Source organism: Trypanosoma theileri, assembly GCF_002087225.1.
Source record: "Trypanosoma theileri isolate Edinburgh chromosome Unknown TM35_Tth_29_V1, whole genome shotgun sequence".
Lineage (NCBI taxonomy): Eukaryota > Euglenozoa > Kinetoplastea > Trypanosomatida > Trypanosomatidae > Trypanosoma > Trypanosoma theileri.
This window is the reverse complement of record NW_021639871.1, coordinates 367,604-380,854: the sequence shown is the minus strand read 5'-3', so window position 1 is coordinate 380,854 and position 13,251 is coordinate 367,604. Positions and strand designations below refer to the sequence as shown.

Below are 13,251 nucleotides of genomic sequence, written 5' to 3'. Positions count from 1 at the left end.
ATATATATATATATATATATATATATATATATATAGAGAGAGAGAGAGAGATAGATAGATAGATAGAAATAAAGAAAGACCTTCATGCAACCTGCGACAGCAACACCAGCAGCATCGAGGCCAGAGTCAGATGAAGCGCTAACGGAGATTCTCCCGGCTAATGGGTTTGTATTTCACGAAGTGGAGGATTACACAGAGTTGCTTTGCCCACCAAAGTTGTTGCCCATCAAATCCTTTACACTAGAACGGTTAGAGAGTCTTGAAAAGAGAGTCACAGAGGAAGCCAAAGCAAAGAGGGTAGCTCAGCAGCAGCAACGGGCAGTGCCTATGTGGAACACCGCTACTGCTGCACCGGTGTTATCACCACCCAGTGGCACGCGGTGATACATAACGATAGGTACACTCATATTCATTCATACTACAGTTTGTGAAGTATCATTTTTTTTTTTTTTCTTCCTTTTATGTGTTTCTGCGTTTCAAACACAAACACACACACACACACACACACGTACACATAGACTTTTGTAACCCAGCTTTAATACAGGTAAGTGATGGTGTTTGTTATTTCTTCTTTCTTGTTTTTTATTTTTATTTCTCTTTTCTTTCTTCGCTTCTAGTGGTGGAGTGTTATTATAGATCGTTATCACTATATAAAACGAAAAAAAAAAAAAAGAATATGGAAGTACTTCCTGCCATATTGCCTTCCTCAATGCGCCTTGATGCCATAACAGACCCAAAAGTACGAGGACTGTTGGAGGAAGAACGAACTGTGCGTGAACAGCGTCTGAGCATATCCGAGGCACTACGGAGTCTGGTTCAGGCAAAGGACAAATGTCTTGCCGAGTACATGCCAAAACTTGAGAATTTCAATGCAGAGATGACTGCCACTATTGATGCTCTCATATTAGAGAAGGATAAAGTCTTCGCAGCGCTTGACGAACTGAAAACGCTGCAGGCCAAATGTGCGAGCCTGCGCCAGGAAATTCAAGCAATAGATCACGCTGGCAACACACTTTCTCGAGAAATACGGGATTTAGAAAATGGGTTGCAGAGAGAGACACAAGAACTCAACCGCCTGCGTGAAGAACGCGCCACACGGGTGAGCCGTCTGCGTTTTTCCACAATGGATCAAGTACAGCAGGAACTGAATCGAATTGATAAAGAAATTGCAAAGTGTGGTAGTGGGGCGTCTGTACTGCGCGGCAAACGTATGCAGGTGGAACAGCAGGCGAAAGAGGAGCTGCAGGGACTCGCTGCAGCAGACGATCGTATAGCCGCAAAGTGCCGCCGTGTGGAAACATCTCGTGCAGAACTTAACGCAAAAGCGGCGGAACAGCGAGCGAAGGAAGAGGAGCGTGTAAAACTGCGCGAACAACTTCAGGCCATGGAGAAAGATCCTACAGAACGTAATGCGCAATTTACAACACTCCGAAGTGAATTTAAACGATTACAGAACGAACTCAAAGAGGCGCTTCGCTCACGTAAACAACAACGGCCAGTAAGTGAGGAAATGGAAAACCTGCGGCAGACGCAGGAAACATATATTGTGAATCTTCGCGCTATTGACAAGAAACTTGAAATACTACGCAAAGAGTTGCCGTATCGTACCTTTACATACCCAACAAAGTTTAAATCCGCTATTATCGGTAAAGGTGGCTCAACCTTAGAACAGTTACAGGTAGACTTTGGTGTGGCTATTTGCATTGATGGTGTTAGTGCCGGCAGTGGCTATGTAGTGGGAAGTACAGCTGATATGGATGCTGCCGTAGCTGCTATTAAGGATATTATTACTGCAGAAGAGATGTGCAGTCACGAAATAAAGTTAAAGTACGATACCACGTTGCGGAGGCGTTTGGTCGGTACACGTGGTGCCAATGTGCAGAGTATTGAACGAGAGAGTGGCGCAAGTGTGCAGGTGGGGAATGATGAGATTACTCTACGCGGCACAAAAGAAGCCGTAGCAGCAGCAGAAGTACTGGTATCGCGATTCCTCTCTTCTCAACACCGTGCGGAACTCTCCCTGGACTCATCCGAAGTACCACATGTGATTGGTAAAGATGGCAGCGTTATTAAACGCATGGAGGAGGAGACAGGTGTTTCCTCTATTCATGTGGACCGCACAGCATCCAAGATTGTCGTCAAGGGTTCTGAATCATCTGTGAATGAGGTACTGCGTCGTTACAAGGAACTTCTTGAAGATATCCGTCGCTCTACCATTGTGATGCGATGTGATAATAACACAATACGTTTTATTCTGGGATCTAAAGGACGTACTGTGCGGAATATTGAAAATACCACCGGTGCGTTGCTGCAAGTAGGGGATGGTAGCATCACTGTACGTGGCACATCACAGGCAGTAGAGGCGGCGTGTTTGATGCTAAACAATTTACGTCGCGTAGAAGTACGTGTGCCGTTGGATACAACTATGATGCATCTTTTGACAACCGCTTTGGTAGAGGTTGCCGGTAGTAGTAACTTTGGTTCCCCCAAGATCCAAGAGGATAAAAATGAAAAAGAAGAAGCGGAAGAGAATGGAGTAGGGACACATGAAGTATTATCATCATCATCATCATCATTATCTCCATCATCACCATTGTCTTTAAAACAAGAGCAACAAGAGCAACAACAAAAAGAACAAAAAGAAGAAGAAGAAGAAGAGTTATCTGGTGAGCATGTCTCTACGACACTTACACCCTTTGAAGCAATCAAGCAGGCCTCACATTGTGAATATATGACGCCCTTAAGGACGGAGGGAGTTATACTATTGCGGGGAAAAGAAGAGCATGTAAACAAGGCTCATGTAATGCTCAAGGAGTTCGCACTAAAGTGTCATCCGAGAGAAATTAGTGTTTCTTTCCCGGAGGTGCTCTTTCCCACTCTCACCCGTCCGCGCGGTGGATCTTCACCGTCATCGTCGTTTATCGGACAACTCACCGCCGGCTACTCGCCGTTGCTGCGTGTGCAGTTAAGACGTTCTGAAGAAATGGCAATTGTGAGTTCGCCCGTCCCCGATGAAGCGGCATCAGCAGCAGAGAAACTCCAGGAGTTCATCGCGGCGAAGGAGACATCATCGGTGCGCCGTGTGCGGGAGTTCCCACCGCAGCGCATTGGCACACTTATGGGAACAGGCAGTAAAAAGTTGCGGGAACTCGAGGAGCGCACAGGCACGCACATTTTAGTGCGACGTGCTGTTGGTGAAGTGCAAGTCTTTCACGAGGAGGGCGATGAGGCAGCACTCGAGGAAGCTTTGGAGAGTATTAGGGAGGTGGCAAAAATGTGATTACCCGAAAAAGGAAAGGCAAAAAGAAAAGAGAAAAAAAACACTTTCCACTGGGGACAACAAGTGAAAAGCAAAAGAGGCAAATGTTAAACCCTATCGACAATTATTATGTTTTTTTTTTTTGCGTTTAAAGGAGCAAAAGAAGTAGAAGAGGAACGATAAATATTTTTTTTTTCTTTTATTTATATGAGAGTGTCCTGACACTGGCAGTTGGGTTTTTGAGAGCAAAAAAAAAAAGGCAAACTGTTTGCGTTCACTCCAAACAACTACACTCTTGATTACATGCTTTTTTTTCTTATTTGTATGTCTTTTCTTCTATTTTTTTTTCTTTTTTATCTCCTTTTTTTTTCTCTGATTACTTTTATATGGGTGCGTCTTTATATATTAGCTGGTGTAATAGTGTGGGGGAATCATGTACGAGTACGATGATCAGCAGATGAAAGAAGAGGCCCTGCAGTCCAGTGCGGCAGGCGTTATCCAACGGCGTTGGCGAGAATTTGCTGCGCGGCGTGAGCATGAAGCTGCACAACGAATGGAAAAGCCATCTGTTTCGATTGCTGCCGCCGCTGCTGCTGCTGCTGTTGCGGCGAAGGACGACGATGCGGGCGAGACCCCGATGGACAATTCCCAATATCTCCTTAACGAGTACAGTCGCCTGTTGGATGCCCGCGGTGCCGTTGTGGAGCGCAGTCTTGCCTGCCAGCGGCAGTTGGCGCGGTACTTCGCGGCGCAGCGGCAGCGCAAAGGCGAGGCCCCGCCGCAGTCCGTCTCGCCCGAGGCGGAGCAGCAGTACTGGACGACCGTTAGACAAATGCACGAGGAGCACTGCATCGCGCAGGCACAGAAGGAAGAGTCGGAGGCTCTACTCGCAGAGATACAGGCACGACATCAGGGAACCATTGATGAGGCACTCCGACAGGAAGATGCCTTCCGACAGTATATACGGGAGTTTGCAGAGAAGTCGGTCTTTGTGCGTACCAATCGTCGACTTACCAAGGAGGAGATTGAGGAATTTCTTAACAGAGAGATGGATCAAAGACGTGAAATACGTAATGCACGTATACGCAATATTCTCTTGCGTCATGAGGTTGAAAAATTACAAAAAACTGCAGCACAACGTGAACAACAGCAAGATGGAATGAACCTTATTGATTTTGAGCAATTGAAAATTGAGAATACAAATCTTAATGAAAAAATAGAGGAACGCAATGAAGACCTTGTAAAGTTACGGCGTAAGGTCACCACCACTATTCATGTACTGACTCATGTAAAGGAGAAATTGGAGTTCATGAAGGTAGAGAATGCCCAACTTCGGCGTCAGGTGGCAGCAACAGAGGAGGAACTTAATGGTGTACGTGATAAATTGGCACAAACCAAACGCCGTCGTGATCATTTTACCAACTCTAATATAAAGATGCGAGAAAAGATGCCAATGGTTGGATCTGAGAAACTTCTTTTAGATTATGAGAAGCGTAAAGAGGCATCCAATATTATGCGGGAAAGTGTATTGGAGAGTGCTGCAAAACACCGGGAGTTGGTGGCCGCCACCAACCGGCAGCAATTAGTGCTGCAAAACCTCCAGAAGAGTTTGGCACTCGGATCTTCAGTAGGACTTCCCCCAATCACTGCCAAGGCAATGACTGAATAGTGACACCATGATATAGTTTTCTACGAGTGTGGATCATGATGATGTTGGCGTAGTGAAGATGAGGAAGTCCTGTATGTGTAAAGGTTGGAAAACGTTGGAAATGTACAGAAGTGCTACAAGAAAAACAAAAGGAAAGAAAGAAAGAAAGGGGGAAAAAAAAAACACAAATGAAACCAATGAAGTGAAGTGTAGTTGGAGAAAAAAGTATATTTGTTTCTTTGCTTTGGTTCATTAATGATAGGTACCTCTGGGTCTCTCTTTCACATATGTTTATATGTGTTTATATGTATGTATATTTCGTATCCTTATCATGTTTATTTTATTTTTTTTTTTTTTTCTTGACTAAATTTTCTAGAGATTTATAGCATCTGTAAACCTGACAATGCTAAGGTCTTCTGCTGAACCCAGTGTAGAAGATCACGTACACGCCACCGAAAACCCATTTGAGGAACATCAACCACAACCAAAGTCACAAAATCAACCACCACCACCACAACAACAACAACAACAACCATCACAACCACAAAGTGTTAGCAGTAATGGCCGAATCCCTGCGACAAAACCAGAGTCTGTGCAGCTCGCAACCTTCGTTGTAGAGACAGCTGTATTAAGTACTGGCATGGTTCGCCCTATTACGTTCTTTCCTATCGTTACGAACCTTAGATCTACCAATTCATCCATGTACAGTGAACCGCAAATTCCACACGGACCGCATCTGAGCTCAATGGATATTGGCGTCCGAGCGAATCGCTGGGCGGAATCGTTCCCGGCACATGTTGATCGTCGCTACAGTGAATTAGTGGATTTTCGAATGCTGTTAGTAAATCAGTTTCCAACCCTTATAGTCCCACCTCTTCCACCCAAGTCAAAGTTTGATGACCTTGGTACGTTTCTTACAAATGAAAACGTTCTTGTTGCTCAACAACATACTATCGTACGTTTTCTTCGCGAAATTGCCATGTGCCCAGAGTTTATTTACTTTTCCTTATATACACCAAATTTCTTCCAGCTCCCCCGTGAGAGTTTTGAAGATTGGTTTGGCACAATGCGGTCGGTGTTGGAGGAATTTCGTCGTTGCAATGCCGCTATTGATGCCCACAGTACACGTAAAGGTGGATTGCTTGGTAGTGACTCAGTTGCAACCTTTACTGATGGTTCCACAAAGGTTGTACGAAAACTTCTTGGTTTTATTCACTCATGGATGGGTGGTGGGAAGGAAGATGAGAATGTTGGTGATAATGATGATCATGGACGTCGTCGTGGTCATAATAATAATAATAATAATAATAATAATAATAGTACTACTAGCAATAGCAACGCTGGTGTGGGTGCCGCCGCGGAGTATCCCTCACGACAGCCGCCGGCCTCTTCTTCTTCACCCGCCGCTAATGTCAATGTGAACTCCCAGCGGCACAGCAATGCGGCTGCGGCCGTGCAGTACTGGACGGAGACGCTGCAGGATCTCGTCGCCCACCGCGAGGCCCTCGCCGCCACCGCCCGGCCGTATCTCTCCGCGATGGAACACGCCGTTGGTGCCGTGATGGCGATGAAAGACGTCGCCACCGGACTGGAGCGCACCGCCGCAGTTCTCCACGCCGCCGGCAGTGTGCACGCCGGACTCGAACGGGTTGTGCGGGAGGCCTCCGACTTCACCGTGGCAGCAGCGTGCTCCATCGATACTCAACAGGCAAAGAACAAGCGGGAGGTGTACGAGCGGCTGCTCTTCGAGGTGGCATACGCCGATGCCGGGATAGACGCTATTGATCACGTCTTGTGTCTATGGCGACATCTAGGTAGTCTTGTCGGTGAACCAGCAGCACACGCTAAATACGCGGCTTACACACAAAATGTCAGTGCGCAGCTACAGACCTTTTATGAGACGCGTTTTCTACGCAACTTTAGACTTCGTATGCGAAATATGATTCAGCGGATGGCAGATACAGGGAAACACTACACAACGGCCATGGAGGAAGCGATGCAGAAAACAGCCTTCGCCACTACGATACAAGACGAGGAATGCATGAAGTACTCCACAGAGCCATTCTCTCGGCATAGCGAAGAGTCATCGGCGCAATAAGTATGAAAGTTAGTGAAAGAGAGAAATAATAATAAAACAAAACGATTTGGGAAGGTGTGGTAGTTGTTGTTAGGAATTGGTTTTTTTTTTTTTTTTGCTTTTCAATGTCTTTTTTTTTTTTGTTTTTGTTTTGTTTTGTTTTGGTATGCTTGAGTTACTTATTGTTTTTTTTCTACTTAAAAGTAGGGGAGAAAACTACCTCGCAAGAGTTGCTGTTCAGTGATATGGGGAAAGTGTAGAAAAAATCAAGGGAAGGAGCAAAACATGAACATGATAAAGTAAAAGAATATAAAAATATATATGAGGAGGTTTTTGAATGATTTGATTAAAAAAATTATTCAGTCTCCGAAAAAGAAAAGAAACCAATGCAACGAACGAATGATAGGAGTGGGAGTAGTGTTTTTTTTTTTTTCTTTTTTTTTTTCAGGATTATGAAGCTACACCGCTGATCTGGTAAACTTTATATATGGTCCTTTTTTTCTCTGTGTGTGTCTGTGTGTCTGCGTGTGTTTCTTCGTTTTGCTCCCATTTTATGTGTGTCTCTCTCATTTTTTCCCTCAATAAAAGTAGGGAGAGAAAGAAAGGTAGAGAAAGAGAGAGGTACGTACATACTCTGGGTATAGGCCAGCGTTTTTTTTTTTTTTTCTCCACCGATCTGTTTGCCTGTATATACAGAAAAAGGTAATATATATATATATATATATATATATATATATATATCTTTGTGTTTGTATATATGTATATCAATCTATTCTGAAGATAGAGAAATAAAGAAAGTGAGGACATTATTCCGAGTGTGATGACTTTTTTGTTTTGTTTTGTTTTCTTTAACTTAAAAATAATAATAATAATAATAATTATTATTATTATTATTATTATTATTATTATTATTATTATGGTTATTATTATGGTTATTGTCATTTCTTCTTTTAGTATTTCTTTTTCCCCCGTATTTTATCTACCTCTTGCAGTATTCCTAGTGAGGGGCGTGGTGTACAGAAGGAACGAAAACAAAAAAAAAAGACAATAGAAAAAAATTTTCTAGTTGTATAATGACTGATAAGACGGCGTCTGCTGATGTGAATGCGCCGGAACTCGATCCAACGAGTCGCACGTTTGACCCAAAGGCGTACATTCGTCGTATGTATGCAGATGCCACTCATGTGGATTTTGAGAATACACTTCTGAGTCAAGTCATCCACGAGGCGGACGTTACGGAGGAGGCATTAAAGGAGTTGATCCGAGATAGTATGAAAACATTTATTGGATGTAAAGAGGCAATGGATGTGATGTATGCAAATGACACATCTCTCTTTACAGGTGAGGCGATTGATCCAATTTATGATGCCTTTCAATCCACACTAAAGGAAGGAGAGGCACTTGTGGCTCCAACAGTTGAACTCTTTGAGGAGTTGAGGGCCAGTAAACTTACGAAGGAAATACTTGCGAAACTTATGACGGTATGGAGTGTTCCTGGTGTTATTTATGAGTATTGTGGAGTGCGGGTACCACAGCGACAATCGGATGTGTCACGAGAGAAGAATATAAAATGGGAAGAGTTCAAAAAAGATGGAACTCGAAATAGAAGACGTAGAAGTACTATTTATGATGATAATGATGATGATGAGGATGCTGGTAGTATTAGAAGCAATAGCAACATAAGCCTCAATAGAAGTAGAAGAAGCGTCAATGTCAGCAACGGCAGCGACAGTGATAACGATAGCGATAACAGTAGCAAAAGAAGTGAAAGAAGAAGTGATATTGCTCACCCTATGGGAGACTCTGACGCTGAAGATGATGAATGGCAACGGGTGGCTCGCGGAGCTCTGGAGGAACTCCCCGATGATGCTGGCACAAATAATGATTACTTATTATTACCAGGCGAAGAGTTAACATACTGGTATGGAACACCATTAGCACGCCGGTGTAGTATTGGTAGTAGTGGTAGTAGTAGTGGTGCTGGTGGTGATGTGCGTCCAACAGGCGATGCGAAAAACTTTGAGGCGGCTGTCTTAAGTCTGCGGCGTGCGATGTTGTATTTGGAGGAGAATTATGATCTTGAACAGGGGATTGTACTCGGTGTAGGGGCCGGAGATGATGATGACAATAATAATGCTAATAATAACAACAACACAGATGATGAGAAGAGTCTTGGGCATATGAACAGTCCAGGTGGTCAGCAGCGAAAGCAGTTTGGAGCTATTGCCCTTACATATCGTTATGCCTTGGCACTATTACGAGCTGCACTCTATCTTAGTGAACAGATGGCGGTTGAACTGCGGCACGCCAATGCAGCCGATACTGTTCTTATTGAAGACATTCTATCCTCTATGATGGATACGGCTATTGCAGGAGTGAAACTTCGGCATTTCTGCTGGACGGCTAGAAATAGATTACGAGTCGTATCTAAACATGATGCGGTCATGTCTGGACTGCGGAAAGAGCTGCGGGAAGGTGCTGTTGCCGATGCTGCAGATGTGTATGATGAAGAAGAAGATGGTGGTGGAAGTAGCAGCGGTGGAGCATTATCACCTCGAGGAGTGTCAACACCAATGTACGCATCCCTTACAGGAACGGAGGCAAACTCCAGCTGCACAACAGCCAATGCAGTGCCGTCTGCGGCCCAAGGATCACAACAGCAACCATCATCATCACAACAGCAACAACAACGTATGGAACATCCGGTGGAATATTATATTCGCATCACCCGCAATCAACATACACGTATGATGGAATCAACAGCATTGCGTCTCAGCCGAGAGGCAGATGAATGGAGACAAAAGTTTATGCCACGACCCAAGGAGATGAACAGCAATGATGAATTAGGACGGGGTGGTAGGAATGATGCTAGATTTACAAATAGTTTTATGCTCCCTACTGGAAATGGGGCTTTATTAGGAAATGCGAATGATTCCTTTTTATTGTTCAACACTGGAGCTTTAGGTTTACCGGATATTGCCCTTGATGCCAGTATTGGGGATCGTATTACTGTTGGAGGTTTTGATGTGGATGTAACAGGACAGGGCGGATTGCCAAACGCAGAAGCCATTCTAGAAGCATTCCGGACACCTGAATCCAACTTTGCTCGTTTTACAACTTTTAGCATAGGCGAAGTAGAGATGGGTGGAGTGTTAAATTGCTCTGCCGCACAACTAGCCATGTATAGTGATGCACTTCTTCAGCAAGTGATGGACAACACAGATGTGGAAATAAATATCTCTGCTAGCGCCGAAGCCGCCGCAGCTGGGACCCTAGCAGACCGTTTATTTACTTCCTGTGTAGATCATTTAGAACTCGTTTTGGTATCTTATTGGGGTGGTATTGCAGCTGCAGTACATGCGGGAATGTTTGATTTTGATCCCGATGCCAACAGTGTGTTGTACCGAATGATAAATGGACCTGCTGTTTTGGGTAAACGTGAGACTGCCGCTGTAGATCCTACGGTGAGTGTAACAGTAAGTCTGACCAGTGGTGTGGATGAACTTCCACGATTAACGTATGTTCCAGTAATAAGAGATGGGGCTCCTTCATTACGAGAACAGTCGGTAGATGCGGTACGTAAAAGCGTAAAGGCTGCGAGTGATATTCTCCATGCACTTCTTCTCACCACTGTGAACCGTACAGTTCTACAAAGTTTTGTGCAAACCATGGCATCTTATCGTGTGGGTGATCTTCCCATTGATGGTGAGGTGGAGGATGAGCGTATTGAATTACATGCGGCTATTCTCGTAGAAGTGATTCTTGCGCAGTGGGAACGGGCGATGCTTTATGTGAGCAACGCCGTACGGCGTATGAAGGTCGTTATTGGTGAGAGTTGCACCTCTGCATTGTTAGTGAGTGAAGTACAGGCACAGGAAATGGGTGATTTACTAGAGGAATTAGAGCAACTGCGATCTAATCTATTCCGTTGTTATTCACATGGTGTTGGTATGCTTGCAAAGGCATATATTACACTGTTACCATCACTTCGTCAAACCTCAACAACAGGACGTGTTGTAGATGGTGCCGTGTGTGCTCGTGTGAGTCGCGAGTTTGTCTCCTCTGCAATGGCGTGTAAATTACTTAATCTTCTTTCTGTTGTGGTGGACCGTACAGCACCTTTTCTACACCGCTTTGATGAAGTATATGATGGCATTGATCTATTTGCGGCAAAGGCGGAACGCAAAGAAGATGTGAATACTCAAATGGATCAGCAACAGAAAGGTCATTCACGTCTGTTGCGACGCAAAATAACAAAAGAAACGAAATCCGATACAGAAGAGGCAACAGAATTAGATGCGACGACGGCTTTCATGTCCCAATGTAATAGTAAAATGGTAATTGAGCATGTAGCCGAACATGAAGAGATGTTATTAGCGCTTGTGGCAAATATTCTTCTTGTCTTTGTAGATGCACTTCATCATAACTGTCAACGTGTCTCTCTCGATGCCGGTGCGGCTCCAGAAACACGGGAAAGTGTCATTATTGAAAGTCTCGCCGATGCCTTGTGTTTACCAACCACAATTGTGCCTATTGTGGCCTCGGAGCTTATTCAGCCGTGTATCTTGCAGGTGGTAGTGCGACTCACACCAGAGGCGAAGACTCCTCAAGAACAACAGACATTGTTAAACCGCAAAGAAGAACAATTTCGCACAGAGTACTTGGCCACTGTGGGGGAACACTGTGAGTTGTTGGTAGATGCGCTGCTTGGAATGTTTCTCGCCACACCACAGCAGCGTATCTCACGTGAGGTACATGCATCTGGATTTATGGCTCCCATGATGGATTGGCAACGCGTCTCTACACATACCGCAGGTGCTGTGCGGCCGTATGTAGCTGATAGTTTATTACATATTGCGAGGGCCCATGAACGACTACAACAACTGCGACAACCTTTACTTGCAGCCGCCATCACGCAGAGACTTGTAGCTCACTTTGCACTTGCATTTGTAACAGCACTATCGGCGGATGGTAACGCCTTTGAGATTTCATCAGATTGTAGTAATAACTTTCTCTCTCACGGTTTGCTGCTTATTGAGGCGGAGGGTCGTACGATTCTCAGCATTGCGGATGCCCTCGTTGATGGGATAACGAAGAACAAACGTGCAGGTGCGGTGCTGCCAGAACTCGGCATTGCACGGGAAGTACTGCGGGGATCCGTTACCGCTCTGCAACGCCAAGGGGCTGCGGTATGTGTGGCCCTGGCCGCACGAAAGGCAAATAATAATAATAATAATAATAATAATAATAATAATAATAATAATAATAATAACAGTAAAGGTAGTACGGAACTGCTGCCGCTGGGAGGAGGAGGAGGAGGAGGAGAAGATGCGGAAGGCGGCGAACGAGGATTATCAACGCTGCGGAAACGAGAGGAGCGGTGTAATGCACTTGTGCAGAGTGCCATGCAGCGTTCACGGTATATTGTGCAGGCCATCATCACACACGTGGAGGACAGTAGTATCACTGCAGCCTTCAAGCCACTCCGCAGCGGCGTTACCGAGAGCATTGCGGAGCGGTTGGCGAAGCGAAAGGAAGGATACCGCCCAGCACAGAAAACACGGCAAAATAATGAAAAACACGTAAAGGTGATCAGACCTTCCAATGCAGATACACCAGCCGCAGCAGCAGCAGCAACGACAACAGGAGAGGAGAGAGTGACTTCCCCAGGTCCACGAAAGTTACTGCGAAAAAAAGGAAAGAAAACAAAATCAGATGCAACCGACAAAGAGGGAGATGATGGAGAGGACGGTGATGATGATGGGGGAAAAACAACAACAGCCTCAGGAACGGCTACTTCTGCTGCGATGAGAAATATGCGATATGCATCGGTACTGCAACTGGCAGCAGGACAGGGTGAAAAGAGCGTCATTGTAAAAAAGATGCATACTGCTGGACACGGCGATACAGAGGAATCCCGCACGGCGGGAGAACAACAAGACGGTGGTGGTGGAGATGCAGAAGATATGGAGAAACTCCTGCAATATAAATTTGCTGAGCGAGAGGATCGACGACACAGTATAGAAAAACGAAACAGTATAGAAAAACGAAACAGTATAGAAAAACGAAACAGTATAGAACCTGCTGGACACCATGGTACGGAAGCTCGTGGTCGTCGCTTTAAGCGAACCCTCGCGTTATAAAACCAGTAGAGAGACTATTACTACTGTTGTTTGTTGTAAGTACGGCTAATAAATAATAATTGGGATGATGATAGTAATAATGTTATTGCTATGTGTGCGTTTTTTTTTTTTTTTTTTTTTTTTT

The 13,251-nt window shown here is 44.8% G+C and overlaps 5 protein-coding genes across 5 annotated transcripts; all 5 read left to right on the top strand.

The window, feature by feature from the left end:
- Window positions 1-84: 84 nt before the first annotated feature.
- TM35_000292420 (uncharacterized protein) lies at window positions 85-384 on the top strand (the record flags this gene model as incomplete). Its single annotated transcript, XM_029028399.1, has 1 exon — window positions 85-384. One exon carries the CDS (start codon window positions 85-87, stop codon window positions 382-384), a length of 300 nt encoding a protein of 99 aa, XP_028880426.1.
- A 292-nt stretch (window positions 385-676) lies between these two features.
- TM35_000292410 (uncharacterized protein) lies at window positions 677-3,280 on the top strand (the record flags this gene model as incomplete). Its single annotated transcript, XM_029028398.1, has 1 exon — window positions 677-3,280. One exon carries the CDS (start codon window positions 677-679, stop codon window positions 3,278-3,280), a length of 2,604 nt encoding a protein of 867 aa, XP_028880425.1.
- Window positions 3,281-3,692: 412 nt separating this feature from the next.
- Window positions 3,693-4,928, top strand: TM35_000292400 (uncharacterized protein; the record flags this gene model as incomplete). Its single annotated transcript, XM_029028397.1, has 1 exon — window positions 3,693-4,928. The coding sequence occupies one exon, from the start codon at window positions 3,693-3,695 to the stop codon at window positions 4,926-4,928; it is 1,236 nt and encodes a 411-aa protein (XP_028880424.1).
- A 382-nt stretch (window positions 4,929-5,310) lies between these two features.
- Window positions 5,311-7,005, top strand: TM35_000292390 (uncharacterized protein; the record flags this gene model as incomplete). Its single annotated transcript, XM_029028396.1, has 1 exon — window positions 5,311-7,005. One exon carries the CDS (start codon window positions 5,311-5,313, stop codon window positions 7,003-7,005), a length of 1,695 nt encoding a protein of 564 aa, XP_028880423.1.
- Window positions 7,006-8,057: 1,052 nt separating this feature from the next.
- TM35_000292380 (uncharacterized protein) lies at window positions 8,058-13,127 on the top strand (the record flags this gene model as incomplete). Its single annotated transcript, XM_029028395.1, has 1 exon — window positions 8,058-13,127. The coding sequence occupies one exon, from the start codon at window positions 8,058-8,060 to the stop codon at window positions 13,125-13,127; it is 5,070 nt and encodes a 1,689-aa protein (XP_028880422.1).
- Between the last annotated feature and the right edge of the window lie 124 nt (window positions 13,128-13,251).